Raw genomic sequence first — 16,222 nt, 5'->3', positions numbered from 1 at the left:
ATATTTATATTGCTATAGATGTACATTTTGAATATTGCTATAACATATAAATATTCATTTGCATGAATTGTCCAGGAAGTGAAGGGCAGACTGCATGCAAGCTCTGCTTCAGAGTAATCTGCCACTAAAGCTGCTTCTCCTTTGTGCTTAAAGGAGGAGGTTAGAGTTTAAGGGAACGATCAGGAGGTTTGCTGAACATAATCGTCTAGGAGAAAGACCCCCAGGGTCACAGAGGATCACAGTATCTCTGCTGACTTGGAAAAAGCTCAAGAGTTTGAAGATGTTGGATAAATATTGCCCATTAAAAGTCTGTCACAGTGGCCTGGGCTAAAAGCAGCGACGCAACATGAAATCAAGTTTGTACTTTATTGAATATAAAACCTTAAAATGATTCATTTAACTACATGGTGTCATAACAGATCTGCAGTTAGCTCTCAGTTCCTGCGCTTTGGAGCATCTCCTGGCTTGTTCTTTTTGTTATATCACAGTTCTGAACCGTGTTTTCTCTTATCTTTAGCTCTGGAAGAGCTGCTCATGTTCACTGTTAACGTTTGTAGAACTCGCAAGTCTGACGCTCAATGTGGATGGACAGTTTCACCCACATGGGCACTTACCACCTACATGTAGCATCACTCCACTTCCTGGCAGTGAGTGTCTCGGTTAGATGTTGCATAACTGATGATGCCAGAGAGAAGAGGGATGAATATGAAGAGAGGAGAGTGGGCTAAAATGTAACAGAACGAGCTTGTCTGCTGTGTGCTGCATACAGTATTGATTGTAGGAACAGTGGAATGTGGTTCTTTTTCTCTACTTCCACCTCTCTTTCGTGCAGTTTTTCAAGGATTAGATGTATTTATTTGATACAACATTTGATTATCATACTCTTGCCGTAAAGATTAGAGTGTAATGCAATGATGTAAACTGGCTAATACCACAAGCAGTCTTAATATTTTGTGCAGCTGAAGATGGGGAGGGTTTGTAAAATGAAACATGGAGAACAAATGGGGAGATGCAAAAATGATGAAATAAGTAAAAAGCAAGGGCAAGAGGACAGGAAGAGAGAGGAAGATGAGTAAGAAATAATGGAAAGAGTGGGTGTTAGTCCATTAGCGAATATAACTTTACACATACACAAGCATTATTAGCTTCAAAGTTGCTGCTTGTCTCTCATCAGTCAAAGGTTCCTTCCCACCATTATTCAGTCACTCAGACTTGCACACAAGCCTATATACAGATCACCAAAAACAGACCATTAAATCTGCTGAATGACGCACAAACTCTGTTTGCTGTGTGGTCCGCTTTAAGGATAAGCTTCCAGGCAACAGTTCAAACCAGCCATTAAGGAACGTGTGCTGCATATAGCCATATAATCTCCAAGTTTAATCCACACACCTGGCAATTTTCAGTCTGTTTGTACTTCAAACATTTGAATGCTATGTAACCCAACAAACCTTTAGAACTAGAATAGGAATGTTTAACCTTTAAGAAAAGACAGAATGGCAGTGGCCCCATCCTGTAGTAGGTATCGCGTATATAATTGTCGGCTGTTTACATTGATATTTATGTATAATCTACCTATAAATTATAAGACAAAAAAGCGTAATTACTAATGAATTACGACTAAATATGATTTTGAACAGTGTTTAAAAGTACATGTTTACCTGGTCACTGAAAGAGGGAAGGGCATGAGTTTTAAAATGTTGGTACAGGTCAGACACTTCACTTAACATTACTATTAATAATAATAATAGAGCATTTTAAGTAAGGATTAAACTATTAAAAAGTATTGTTTTGTAATAGTTTGAAATTTTGAATTTGCTTTCTAGCTAAGATCTAAAATTTAACTTTTGATTATATAGCTAGCAGCTAGTAGCTTAGCTTAAGTTAGCTAATCACTGCATACAGAAGTCTGGCACCAAACTCCCCATAAGACAAATCTGATTTTATTTTTGCAACTAGCTTTATAAGAAGCAGTGACCAAAAAAGGACAGCCATAATGGATTTTTTATTTTTATTTTTTATAAACTTTGGACGACACGAAGGCTAGTTGCTTTACTCTATATTGACGCTAAGCTAATTGGTTATTAGAGCTTTATTCTTAACATCCATATGAGAGTGGTATCAATGTGTTTGTCTAATTCTCACCAAGAAAGCAAACAGGTTTGCCAAGTTTTTCACCTGTTTAAAGTTGTTAGAGGAAAAATTGCAGTTCTATCTTCAAGGCATAATAACATGGTAGTTTAGCTCGGCCTCCCTTCATCTCATGACATTAAGTAGGATTTGATATCCTCTACCTGGTGCAGCTGTAAATGGTCAGCAGTGCACAGTTGGTGGTAGATTTACCTGAAGCACTGGGTTATTGCTTTTGGGAAAACTGGGAAAAATTGTGACAAAGTTGGCACCTTCCATGTCTGGAACTTCTTTGTCTGTTGTCTTAGGCCAGCTAATCTTTGGAGGATCAGGAAAAGAACAGTATAAATAAACTTACATACAAGTCATTCCCTTACCTGAACCAGTTGTTGGTTATTGTTAAGAGGAAGATGAGAAACATCACCTTAATGCCACACTGGATTGATGCTGAAATTTGTTTTAAAGAAGATATAATAATTATAATAGTAATGATAACAGGTGTTATTTCAGGATATCTGGTTTTCATGAGCTATAATCCAAAATCATTAAACAAAAGACAGCTTGAAATATTTCACTTTATTTGTAATGATAATGATGTAATGATAAGAAGATATGAACGTTTACATTAAATTATGAAAAAAACTTTTTAAAACTGCATTAGTAGAGTTCTAACATGACTGGTTTATTGTTTTGAGTGAAGGGCTTTTTAGCATCAGTAGGTTACCATTACTGTTGTGAGCAGCAGTAATTGTAGGCTTGGACCTGGGCTTTGGTATAGCAAATATTAAGCTGGATTGCTGCTGGAAAATATGAACCCAGCAGCCCTGCAAAACTGATCGCTCTCTGATGGTTTAGATGTTCAAGTGTCAGATGTTTTTCAGATAGAAAATGGTTATTCTGACATAAATTTAACGCAGGGCCAGACCCGTAAACACACATACTTCTAACCCCACTGCCTGCAGCCCGCGTGCCACAGATGCGTTCGCGTGTCTCTGGAGGTTTAATGTTTCATCATCCAAAATGACAGTGATTTTTCTATAAATATAATCATAGAGGCTCTCAGGCTTACAGGGTTATTTACTCAAACAGTAATAACAGATTGGTGTTCCACAGAGCAGCACGGCTGGTGTCTTTTCAGAAGCTGAAAAAGATGGAGATAAAGGACTAAGGAATGTGGATTTATTTTCACATAGACTCTAAAAAAGCATTTTTAGTCACACACTGTGTTTTTAGATGCTTTTTTATGGGCTTCAGGGTGGTGGTGCAGATCCCATTTATAATCTAACGTTTCCATTTAGGTGAAAAATCAGAAATAATTACTAAAGAGAATTTATTTTATAGAAATTGCCCAAAGTAGAAGCTTTGCTGGGCAGGATGCAAATAATTGCAGTCCACAATCTGTGAGAATCATTACACATTGACCTAACAACCAAAAGGTCCCCGGTTTGATCCCAGGGAGGAGACGCAAATCATCTTTGGGGCAACTGGTCTAAACAATCTGCCCAATCAAACATGAAGAGCTGCCTGCTGTGACGACCCTTTATGAATAAACCCAAAGCTACAGTATATGGTAGCTTAAAGCAGTCAACAAGTGACCTCTGGAGTCGGTGCATTTCGGCCTGTCATGTACTTCTCATATGGTTTCTCAGTGACTGCACTTCCCTGTTACTAAGTTCAGTTAGCATTGTGCACCAGGAGCCATGTCGGCCCATTTTTCTGCCTCCTCGGGCTAAACGTGTGTGCGAGATGTGTAAGAATGAGATCATAAATATGCATGTTTTTTTTTTAAATTGTTATTATTTCAAACTGAGCTGAAAACATAAGGAGTAAAAAAAAAAAGCCCCTGGGGAATGTTTACTTGTTAATGTGCCATCAAATGCCACCAAATAGTGCCGTCAAATAGCTTGTACTGCACTCAGAAACATTATGAGCTGCCGTGTGCTCACGGGAACGTTTCTGTGCTGAATATTCACGATCGGAGAGCGTCATTAGTTAGCTGAGTTGTTACATTTTATGGTGCCTTCCCATTTCTATTAAAGCGGAGCGCAGGCGTCATTACCGACAGGTCCACATGTGCAGGGACTGTTTAGTTTTGCTTTGCCACGCTGCCTTCTTCATTTAGTTTCAAACTTTGAAACATATATTTAAGAATTTTTTGCTTAAGATTTTAAAATTGCCCAGTAGTTTTGAGGGAAAGAATTGTGAAATAACTCCATCCTCTGCACTTCTTTTTGTGTCCAGGCTACAGCACCATGAGCCCGCAGGAGGACAGCGAGAATCCGCCTGGAAACAACGACCCGCTTTCGGCCGGCGTTGACGTTGGCAACCACGATGACGACCTGGACCTGGACACTCCCCCGCAGACGGCGGCATTGCTCAGCCACAAGTTCCACCCCTACCGGCACTCGCACGCGCACCACCACCCGCTGCACACCCATACGCATCACCTGCAAGCAGCGGTGACGGTGCACAGCGTGGACGCAGAGTGCTGATCCTCCTGAAAGGACCGGAACTGTTCTTTTGTTTTGTTTTTGTTTTTTATTAAACATAAAAAAAGACAGTGGTGTGTAAGTAGAGAGCACACACAGTTGGAGGGAGACGCCACAGGTAGACTTAGTGACGCTTCAAGATCTCATTGTGCCATCATCTCAGTCTTGAGCCCTCTTTCATTTAACCACATTTAAAAGCGGACACGTGTACGCGGCCGCACTTGGGCCAGTGGATGTAACCAAGTGGGACTTCCTGTTATTTTTCTGAAGGACTCGAGATTAAGAGCACGTAACAGCCTTCAGACGCAAACAGAAAAGCTGCATGAGCCCATTTTTTGGCTTTCACTGAGGACGGGACACAACTGGAAGCTAAAAGCCTTCTTGGGGGAGGTCAAAGATTGTTATTATTCTCCAGGACCAGTGGATTTTTACAGTACAAGCACTCATGTCGGACCCCTTTTTAAAACAGGGCTAAATCCCGAACTCCACACAGGTTGGAACATTTATGGAAACTGTGGGACATCTCTGAAGGGGAGTGAAAATACTGCATTTTTGAAAAGTGAACTGGATCTAGTGAGATTCTAAAACAGCCTCTATTTCAACTTTACTCTCCATGAAGAAGCTCTGGAGTTTGTTTTATTCTTTTTTTCTTTGTTTTCTCTGAAAAGCAGCTGCCTTTATCCAAAGCAGTGGCTGCTGGTCTGACACACAGCAGTGTGGCACGATATCTGGACTTTTCCATGAATGTTTGTGAACTTCAAAGTAGGAAGAAAAGGCTTCAATATTCACAGAAACGCAAGAAGAAACACTTTAAAGAGGAAAATATTATTTTTCTACTATTTATTAAAGGTAGATTTTCAAGAGAGGAAAGCAGCGCAAATATGACAGCAGTCGGGGTGCATCAGACACACCGGCCCACTTCCTGCAACCAGTGCATTAATTTTTGGGACTCATTATTTTTCTGTTTTTTTTTTTTTTTTTTTTTCCTTTCTTAAAATATCTGTGAATTTATTTTTGAATTTTAAGAATATCAGTACTATAACAGGGATTATTCTCATTTCTTTTTTTACCAGACCGAGGGATTCCAGTGCAGCTCGTTTGCATTTTCTTTTAAATGTTCTGTTTACTTTCTTTCAGCAGGAGCATAATTGAATAATCTCCTTTGGATCCCCATTTCTAAGTGCACTCAGCGGTCAGTCCATGAGGTACACTGGTCCAGGCACAACAGTCCTGCTGTAAATTCGACTTTTATGACACTTCATTTCACTGTTCATTTGATTCTGTTTCTCCATGCTGAGGTCAAAGGTGACATTTCCCCCCTCATGTACACAAGTAGGAAAACACTTCTTACTCTAGAGCCTTACCTTTTATGATGAAAGTATTTTCTTTATGAAAGCATCACCAATATTTACAGCTTTTTAAAGATCAGTGTTAAAGCAGGGCTGTTGTGTTGAATTGCACCATCTTGTTCTGGCGTACCTTAAAGCGGCCTCCCAGTAGGGAGATCTGCTCCTGTTCAGACTTGCTGGAAAACATCCTCTTTGTGATCTCGTCATGTTTTCGAGAGGTAGAACTTCTGTATTCGCTGCCCTTTTTTTGAGCCTCCTGGGGACTGGGCGAGGACGACACCAGCGCATAAAAAAGAAACCATAACCAAAAGAAAAACAGAAGAATAGACAATCCCTGGCTTTCATCACTGCTGGGAATTTGGTGTGTGAGGATTAGCAGAGACCCTCACAGAGAATGAGTGCTGTCCACTCTGTCTGCCTGAATAAGAAAAACCAGTACAGAGTGCTTCTTGTTTTATCACAACCTTTCACTTTTGAGGCTAAGCTAATGCTCTGGGTGTGTGTCTGTTAGGGTTGTGCGGATTTTTATACAAAACGGAATTAAATTTCCACCCAAGATAACCAAGATGGAAGTCTCCTCGTCAAAGAGGGAAAAGGAGATGCTGCTGCTGTTTTACAGAGGTTACACCCCATCAGTTGGCTCCTCTGTGGTTAACCACTCAAAAATGTATTTTTTACAGAGTGTGTGTGTGTGTGTGTGTGTGTGTGTGTGTGTGTGTGTGTGTGTGTGATGAAAGGATGACTATCCACCAGGAGCATTTTCATTGAATGCATTATTTTTCAACATAGTATTAGAGAATTATAGGTGAAAATGATTGATCAAGAAATCCACTTATTTTTATTGAGATGAAGAGTCACATGACCCGATCTGTGCTTTTGTGGGTTTGTTCAGCTGATCGAATCACGTCAGTGCGGCATCCGTGTCTTGTTTTTTTCCCTTCCGCCTTTTCAGGTGCCGAAATGTTTATTGTTCTTCAGAGATTCACTATGAAGTGTAAATACGGAGTCACAAATAGCTATTAATAACCTGTACACTCCATCGTTTTATGTTGTTAAGACATGATGTATGCTTCAAATGATGCTCAGATATTTGGGTTGATATGTTCTGTTTATGGTGTCTCATTTTTATTTTTTTTGGATGCCTCGGATGTGTTTTGTTTGGGTTCTTTTGGGAGATTTATTTTTCTTTAGGTCCATATTGGATGGAAGTCAGTACTTGGTGATATTAATACACACTTTTTATGTTTAAAAGACTTCTAGTTTTTAAAAGTTTTATCGTGTTTTGTGTCTTGGAAATGCTAAAGAAAACTTCTCTCTCGTGCGCTCGTGTAGGTTCGTCACAGCAGTACTACACAGCTTGTCACTCACTAATGACCGATCCAGCTGCCTTGTAGTGGGTTAGAGTTTACGCCGCGCTACTTAAGACTTTCGCCTGTATTCATTTACAGTCGTTTTGGCGCATTTGACACTTGAGGAGAATATTTACATTTGCACATTCAGTGTGAGCCCATTACACTTTCATCTGCACAAGTGCTAAATAATTCGACGGCTCTGACAGAGTTGACACATTACCGTGTGCCCGTTTTGTCTCGGTGCGTGTTCGTGTTTAGGGTTCCCGCTCATGACCGGCATCACAGGAGACGTTTGCCAGCTCGTAATGACGCCGGATTTACCCACCTGCAAGGAATTCAGATCACAAACACTGACTGATATTCCAAATTGTCCTCCCCCCCCCCCCCCCACCCCCCAAAATAAATAAACCACTCTACGGTACGTTAATTCAGTTATTAGAACAAATGCAGTCTCAACAGTATTTTCTTTTAAACGGGGGTTTTTTTTTTTTTTCCTGAAAAGTGAGTGCACCATTAAAAGCTTATTTTCCAGGAGAGTTTTAATCAGTATTTAGCAGCTGTTGTAAACAAGTATATATACAGAACACTCTAAAATGCAAATAATGTACTGAAGGAACATGTGTATGTCACCCCCCCCCCCCCCCCCCCCCCCCCCCTTCACCTCATGTATCATATAAAGTTATCAAATTGAGATTTATTGCAATGTGAATGTGATAAAGTCCATTTTACACCTACACTTTGTGGCATTCTGATTCCTGCTCAGTGTTTATGATGCTCTTCAATGGGTGAATAGAGTGAAACTGCATCTGCTGCTGCTGCACTGCTCGCTGGAGGTTCAAAAGAAAGGGGGAAAAGATGAGATTGATATTTCTCGTCAGAAAAAAGAGAATGGCGGCACATCTGTCGCACACAGATCCACATTCAGTCAAACTTGTGTCGTTTTATTAGATTTCATGCAGCTCTTTGTACAGCTACAAAAAAACTACTAGCATGCAGTGCTGTGAAAAACTAAGCATAATTCAATAGCTTGTACAGCAACATTTAGCAGCAGCAGCTTGAAAGTAAATCATTTTATGAGTCTCTCACATGGCCCAGTTTGAAATGAGTTTACACACAGCTCCTGCCATCGCCTTTATATCAGACTGAGGTCCAGGCTTTGACGGGGCCATTGCAACATCTTGATTCTTTTCTTTTCTAACCGTGTCGCTGTAGATTTGCTGCTGTGTTTTGTATCATTGTCCTGTTGCATGACCCAGTTTCAGACGAGCTTTAGATGTCAGGTTAGCTCACATTTCAGTCTAGAATTCTTTATATGAGTAAATAGTTTGCTTAAATGTCTCAAATTTGCACGTTCTGTGATTGCCAATGAGCCAAAATCAACACCACTACCGTGCTCAACAGTTGATAATAGATAAAACTGCAAACTTCTGCTCACACTTATGGTCAATTAATCAAGTGCATTTGATAACATGAGGTAGTGTACGATATAGTGGAGTGCTAATTAAGTTATCACCTATTTCTGGCAAGCCTGGTTAACAAAGTGCTGTACTGTATGTTGTAGATGTTGCACTGCTGCTGTAAAGCTGGGCATGGGAGGATGGAGTTTGTACTGTAGCCTTTAGCACTTTCACTCAGGAGCTCTCCACTCGGGACAGACTTTGATGAGTGGAAAATAAACTGATGGAGTTCCCTGGAAAAGGCACTCTGCCTGCACTTCATGCCTCAGTATCACAACACATATTTCCAATTAAAGACAAATTATTTACAATGCTCATTGACAGAGGAAACAAAGCAGAGTAAATAAGTCCAAACGTCAACTTTAAGAAATCTTCCCTACCCCTGGGAAAATATTATAGAAGCGGTCATTGCTGTAGATCTCACATACAATAAACAAAGTACACAAAAAAACATTTCCTACATACACAAAAAAGGAGTCAGTGGGGCGCCAGTTTACCTCACTGCGAAACTCCCTGAGAAGGTGACCATATACATTAACAACCTGTGTTCCTTAGCGGCATGTCCTCTCCAAGTCTCTCTCCACTCCCTCCTATCCACCCTTCAATACTGCACTATCAAATAAAAGTTATTAGGAAACAACTGGCTGGCATTCACAGGAAGAAAGATGGTGGATTCACTTGGAGGTGCAGTTTCAATCAGCGCTCGGATACTTACTCCTTTTAACTTGCCTCATCATTGTTCTTGGGTTAGTGCTTTTTCTTTTTTTTTTGTTGCTAATGGTGAATGGGAGAACAGTGCAGTCTTTTGAAGTCCTGAAGGAAAGTGATTTAGCAGCTGCTTAAACACCTGCTGTGTCATCACTGTTTGGTGAAGTCATGAAGTGAAGCCAGAAAGCTGTGCAGAAGTGTTGTCTTAGCAGGTATTCTGACGTGTATGACACCATTAAAAAGCACGGGCTCTATTTGATTTCGGTGGCCTAGTTTTTGGGACAAATTGCTGACATCGTTTAGGAAACTGTAATGAAAGTGTCGTTATTGTCATTTCTAAGTAAACCTGTGCTTTTAGATTTTAAAGGGTCTGGTCATAAAACTAACCGTTTAGCCATTTTACCCTGACTCTAAACTGATGAAGCCATTCCTGCATGGCTAACATTGCATGTTGCCATGAGGAGAGGAAGCTAATTTCTCCCTGACTTACTGATTAGAGCTAGTCATGCTGAGCTGAAGTGTATGTGGTCATAGAGTAGAGGTGCTGGAAAACAATGTATGAAGCAAAGATGTCAGGTCTTACTTTGTCATTGAACAATTACAGTGCATTGAACACGAGACACTTGATATTTAAATACAGAACCTAGTCAGTACAAAGAAATGAGTGAGATTACTGTTTGGCCCTAAAAATCCTAGAAACATGGCATCTAACCAGAAATGCTTCTGGATGACATTACCTGGTATCCAGTTAGATCGTAAGTAATCTTGGAGTCAGGCCCTTCCCTGAGCCTGCTTCTGCTGGAGTGTTCTTCCTCCCCACTGTCGCCAAGTGAGGAGATCTTTTGATTGTTAGGCTTTTCCTTCTTATATTGTAGAGACTTTAGCTTGTAATAAGAGGTGCCGTACAGTTGTAGTCTATTAGAGCTCTAAAAAAAACACTGAACACGTCACAATACATGTTTTGTCAAGCATGAAATATAAAAAACAAGCAGTCAAATAAAATTGTGAAGGACACACACACACTTTCATATGTAATAATCCGATATTGCACAATCCTCCCAAGCTGATTAAATTGCATTTAATCAGGTAGTTTCACTAAGATACAAATCACTTTTACAATAAAGATAAAACACATTAACTAGACTGTCGGTGCAACTAAGGCCAAATAACAACAGAAGTCAGAAATAACGTCACTGAAGCTACTGTGAAGTCTGTAGAGTCAAAGTCATCAAGGGCTATGACATAATCTGGCCTAAAGGGAGTTTGCTGTTCAGTATTACTTAGATAAATGTCAATGAAATGAATCTATAAGCACAGCCTGAGACGAAGCAATGACGTCCATAACCAAGTATTAAAACAGATTAGATAAAATAAAATGAAACTGATTTGCAGTTTTTTTTTGTTTTTCTGTTTTTTTGCCTGTCCCGTTTGGTTCTTTTGCCATCAGAATTGTTGTCAAGGCAAAGAAAGACAACTGATTTGCAGTTAAAAGGCAAGAAGTTAGTATAATTAGTGCAAAACACAAAAGCTGCACTTAGAAAAAATTCCCAGCTTTGATATTTAGAACTAAATGGTGCTAATTGTGTTTTTCAATTACCACTGGGACCATTTCTTTTTACTGTAGAAGGTCATGGAACAGGTCATCCACAAACCACCCTGCACTCAGTAAGCCAGGGAGATTATATGTAGGGGATTTTGTGTGTGTTTGTGAGTGTGTGTCTGCGTTGTCTCAATACCTGGCTCAGCATTCACACTCTCTGACAGCAGGCTAATATTGTCTGATGCTTTTTCATCCTGTGCTATTCTCTCCGGTTCACGCGTGCACATTTAGGACACCGGCACTCCAAAAAAGCTGCTCTTCAGAGGCTTTTTGCCCTTGTTTGGAGAGCCCTGTTTTAATGACACGTAGCACTGTCTGAACTGGCATTGTTGTCTAGCCCAGTAGTTGGAGAGACTGCTCAACATGGACGGAGGTGGATGAAAGCCAGCCTCCACCCAGTTGGAAGTCTAAATAATGAATAAAAATCGATTCATTTGTTCTGCATAGCTCTGCAGATGGCAATTATTTCTCACAATAAAACAACGAAAATCTGTGTACATTCTAGAAACATCACCTAGTTAGTAAATGTATCATCCTTTACACTCACAAACCCAGAGGTACAGCACATATAGCTCCATCGAAAGATTTTCTTGATATCCTGGTGAACCTCGGCTCTAATTTATTTCAGTTCTTGACCCCCACATTAAGAAATCGATCGTTGCAAAGTAAAGTGGTGACTTAGCTCCTGCGGAGGAAAAAGCAGATTGTGGCTTCTTTTTTTTTTCAATATGTTTTAAGCTTCTGGTCATAGGTCAAGCCACAGGCTGTAGGAAGAAGAACAGCGGTACTGCCTGGAAGGTCCTATCAGTTATTTATGTGGCCTTTCTATACATATGGTGGTTTCTGCCAGGGGATCTGGGAAGTAGCCCCAGATGGAGAGGCAACAGAGTTCGAACAAAACAATGTAACACGAAGCTGCTTTGGTTGGTTAGTGGGAGAGCGGTATGAAGAAATCAAGGCTTTAAGCACTAGTCAACATTTATGTCCAACACATCACAACTCATTGGTCCTTGAACTTATTTTCTGTCTTTTCTGCTTACAAAATAATTTCCACTTTCCTTTACCCACCATTGTTTACCACTGATTTTGTTTTACATTAAAATATAAAATATGCACTCTTAATAAATTTGCTCTGCATTATTGGGCAACTGTAAGTAGATGTAACTGGAATTATGTGTGTATGCTCCTTTCACTAGTAAATACTTTTGGTTAAAGTCACCAAATTAATAAAGAATAATCCTAGACAAACACATTGTGGGTAAACTAATGAGACCTTGAAGTTGTAGACCTCTGTTAATGCTTTCTTGATTGTCTATTAATAAAAGAACACAAACTGATTTCAGACAAAGTCTGCTGTTCATGAAAAAAATATATTGTATGAAACATGCTTTAATCCCAACAACATATCTACAAATTGAGAAAATTCTGGACTTTTTCTGTTCTCACTACGGAGAAAATCCTGCAAATATTACACCGAGAGCACAACGTGCACATAAGAGAACACTGGAGTAACAGCAAAAGCCGTGCAAAATAACTAGCTAAAATATTGCTTAATAAACACCTGTTTATACGTGGGGACAAAATTGAAATTTCTCACTTTAAAGGAAAATGAGAGCGATAAGGGCTGCCCGCATTAATACCAAATCCTAATCCCAACTGTGAAGCATGGTGGAGGGAGCATCATGGTTTGGAGCTGCATTTCTACATCAAGACCTAAAAGCTTTCCGGTCATTGAGGGAACAAAGAATTCCGAATTTAATCAAGATTTTTTGTAGACGAATACCAAAGCTGTAGTCCACGACCTGAAGCTTAGGAAGGGTGGGTGATAAATACAAGACACTGATACAGAAGACCAAAGTCAGTCAACATCAGAATGGTTGAAAGATTGACGATCCACTAAACATTTCTTTCACTCACTTCTTTTTTTTATATAACACTATTGCATTTAATTAATATTTATTAATTTAAAACTTCCACTCACTTCCACAGTGTGTCTTTTGTTCTGTCTCCTTCCCCTCACCCCCAGCTGATGGTGAAAGATGGCCGCCCCTCCCTGAGCCTGGTTCTGCCACAGGTTTCTTCCTGTTAAAATGGGGTTTTTCCTTCCTACTGTTGCCAAGTGCTTACTGATCGGGGGTCACCTGATTGTTGTGTTTTTTCCTCTAATATTGAGACATTTTTAGCCTACATAATAAACCTCCTTGAGTTGACAGTTGTTATGATTTGGTGCTATATAAATAAAACTGAATGAAGTGAATTCACTTACTTTTTCATGTCTGGACTGTCTGAAAACATTAAAAAAAAAAACATGAACAGTACAATGCTGTGTTGTTAGTCCAGTCAGATTTACTTTGCCTGTTTCAAGAGCAATCAGTGCATAAATCCAGATACATCTAATGGTAGTGTAGTTTTGTCTATTTTAAGAGAAGGCTATAGAGTACAGCAAGGTATGCTGTTTAACCTTGAGGTGGAAATGGAGATGTGCACACTGGGGAAGCAGGGATGTAGTTCAGCAGTGCTGAGAGCTGAAGAAGGTGGGCACTTCCTCCTCATTTCTTGTCTGCCTGCCTGTCTCCATGTCCCACAAACCTAATCAGTTTGTCTGCATTCATTCACACCACTCCTACATGGAGCTGTCTTTATCTCTTTTCCACTGTCACCGTATCTCCTCTGCTGTGCCGCTTTCTCCTGAGCTGTCTGCTGCTCCCTGCCAGGGAAACTCTCTGAATTAGAGCACCGAGCTCGTGTCCAAGCACCCTCGGGTCATTTCAGTCAGTCTCCGCTCTGCCAACTAGTACAGCAGACATGCACTTGCAGCATATTTTTGTGCAGTTCAGAGTCCCAGTTTCCCCAAGAAAACATCTCTGCTGTGTGATCATCTCAAGTCGCGCGAGCAAGCAAATTAAAACGCTTTGGAGTCCCTTCAGCATATGGATTTTTTTAAACACACAAATAAACACTGCACTAAAATCTTAAGGATTTAATGACAGTCTCCCGCTCAAAGGTACAACTTTTAAGGCAAGCTTGTAAAATCGCATCTAAATGGAGCTTTTGGGGGGATAAAGATGCACATTTATGCTTGGTTAGAAAGCAAGGGGCACTTAAATGCTAACAAAATGAGACTTTCTCATTACTCAGTCACTTGCTTGCCACATAAAAGCAACTCTCCCCATGTAATGATGAAGAGGTACGCTTATGACTGTAATTAGGACAAGAATTGGGCAGGGAGCTCTTGTGCATATTGTCCTCCATGTGTTCAGGTCAGCTGTTTTTAGTAGGTCACATGTCCCTAAATCTCTCCTATGCCATCAGAGGAAGCAGCCACGCCACCACACTGTATCCCTGATCCTTCACGAGAGCGTTACGCCAGCTGTTTGCATCAGCTCATGCATTACTGACAGGAGCACAGGATGACATATCCATAATCACATTGCACTCTTCAGCATTTGGGGTTAACCCCTCACTCTCCTGATACCTCCTCCTCCTCATCAATCCCTCTCATTGCCTCCCATCCATCCTCACGCCTACTGAGCTCGTCCCAGGTGCCTGCTTTGCCTGTTCAGCCACTCAACCCACCCACGCCCTCACACTCTCAGTCCCAGCGAGCAGCAGCAAACGTTTTCCTGCGCTCTCCTTCTCCTCTCTGCTGCCACCCACTCCAAAAGGGGCTGTGAATCACTGGCTGACACACTGAAGCACCAGCAGGGCTCTTGTGTTTTATTATTATATATTTTTTAAGATTGTAGAGCAACCAACATCTCTTTTCCCCCCTTGGTTTGTGTAGCAGAGCGCATTATTATTATGGGACTAGGTAAAACGCTTTGAAAGATAGCTACAGAGTTTGTGTAACCATGCGAGGAGGTTACAGGCCGACACAAGTTAATGTCTAAGTGTGTCGGTGTGTGTCTCTAAGTGTAAAACGATGGTGCTGGCACGTGTGTGTGTATGCACCAGGGGGACAGAGAGAACAAATTAATTGTTCTCTCATGGAAAACGTTGTTTAGCACTTAGTGGAGTGATTCATGCGTCTCTAAAATCAGCCTGTGCAAGTGACAGGCGAGTCCTTGCTGTCTTTTCACAGAACTACTGCTCAATGATTCATGTCCCCCAATCTGTCAGCCAGTACCGACTATTGTATGAGCTGCAGTTGGATCAAAACACAGTTTACATGTAGGACGACTTCTCAGGGGCATTTGCTTCAGCTTGATTTCCTGCATGATGATGATAAGTTTGTGACTTGGGTTAAGGGCACCTGTAACGTCATGAGAGACCACAGAGATGGTATAAAATAGCTAGATACTGAGCTTGTGTAGCAGGCCTACTTGAGCTGAAGTATCTGATATCCGATGTTAAGATGATAAGTGTCCAATGAGGAATGGAACTAACAACTGAATTTAAAACGATCAGTAGTCTGGGGCCACTCTCTTGGCTATGTCTCTATTAAAAAAAGGTGATCTCTTTAGCCTCGTGTCTGCTAAATAAAGGATATAACTGTCATGCATTCCTTTAAGATATTTAGTACAGTCTGGCAGTCTGGTGTGTGAACTACTCCGTCATTGATACATAGCAGGTTGCATCTTCAGGAGCATTTGTCAGGAGGACACAGTGTGACTTTGCGCCTTGGATTCTTAGCTCCCAGCAGTAATGTTGAGCTGATGCATGAAGTGCATGCAGACTTATAAACTGCTTCTATTTGCAGTTACACAAATTGCCCTTCTTTTTGGTTTGGCCTTTCCACTCTGGAGTGGACTGCGCTCACGCCTGATTGAAGCATCTAAGCAACAAACAGCCTGCATACACTCGCTGCCTTCCGGTTACACTGCTTCAGCCACTTGGCAATGCGAGATCATTTTCACCCACCGACAACTGTGATTGTCTGGACTTCGATCTGCCAAGAAACGCTCCACACAGATGGCGAGAGAGAGAGAACACGGAGGTTGATTTCTCCGTCTCTCTTTCAGAGGGCCCCGGCAATAAGCGCGCTCTAAACATTTTCTAAGTGGGTTGATTGTGCGCTTGTTGACATGTTTGTGTGCCTACGTGAATGTAAGTGCATATTTATGAGTGTGAGCATACAGTGTGTGTCTTTCAGCGACTCATTCTGCCTGCGGAAGCTACACGGGCATTGTGAGGACTC

General features: G+C 40.9%; 1 protein-coding gene across 1 annotated transcript in view; it reads left to right on the top strand.

The window, feature by feature from the left end:
- cachd1 (cache domain containing 1) overlaps window positions 1-7,710 on the top strand; it is a 101,842-nt gene extending 94,132 nt beyond the window's left edge. The window contains exon 27 of the mRNA XM_085436323.1: window positions 4,372-7,710. Within this exon, the coding sequence (XP_085292449.1) occupies window positions 4,372-4,622 (251 nt within the window). The 3' untranslated portion in view covers window positions 4,623-7,710. The remainder of the gene's footprint in view (window positions 1-4,371) is intronic.
- Window positions 7,711-16,222: the final 8,512 nt, after the last annotated feature.

Source organism: Copadichromis virginalis, linkage group LG17 (genome assembly GCF_057382275.1).
Source record: "Copadichromis virginalis isolate Kocher_CV1m ecotype Utaka linkage group LG17, C_Virginalis_male_GT1.1, whole genome shotgun sequence".
Classification (NCBI taxonomy): domain Eukaryota; kingdom Metazoa; phylum Chordata; class Actinopteri; order Cichliformes; family Cichlidae; genus Copadichromis; species Copadichromis virginalis.
The sequence above is the reverse complement of the archived record's forward strand: the minus strand, read 5'-3'. Positions and strand labels throughout refer to the sequence as shown.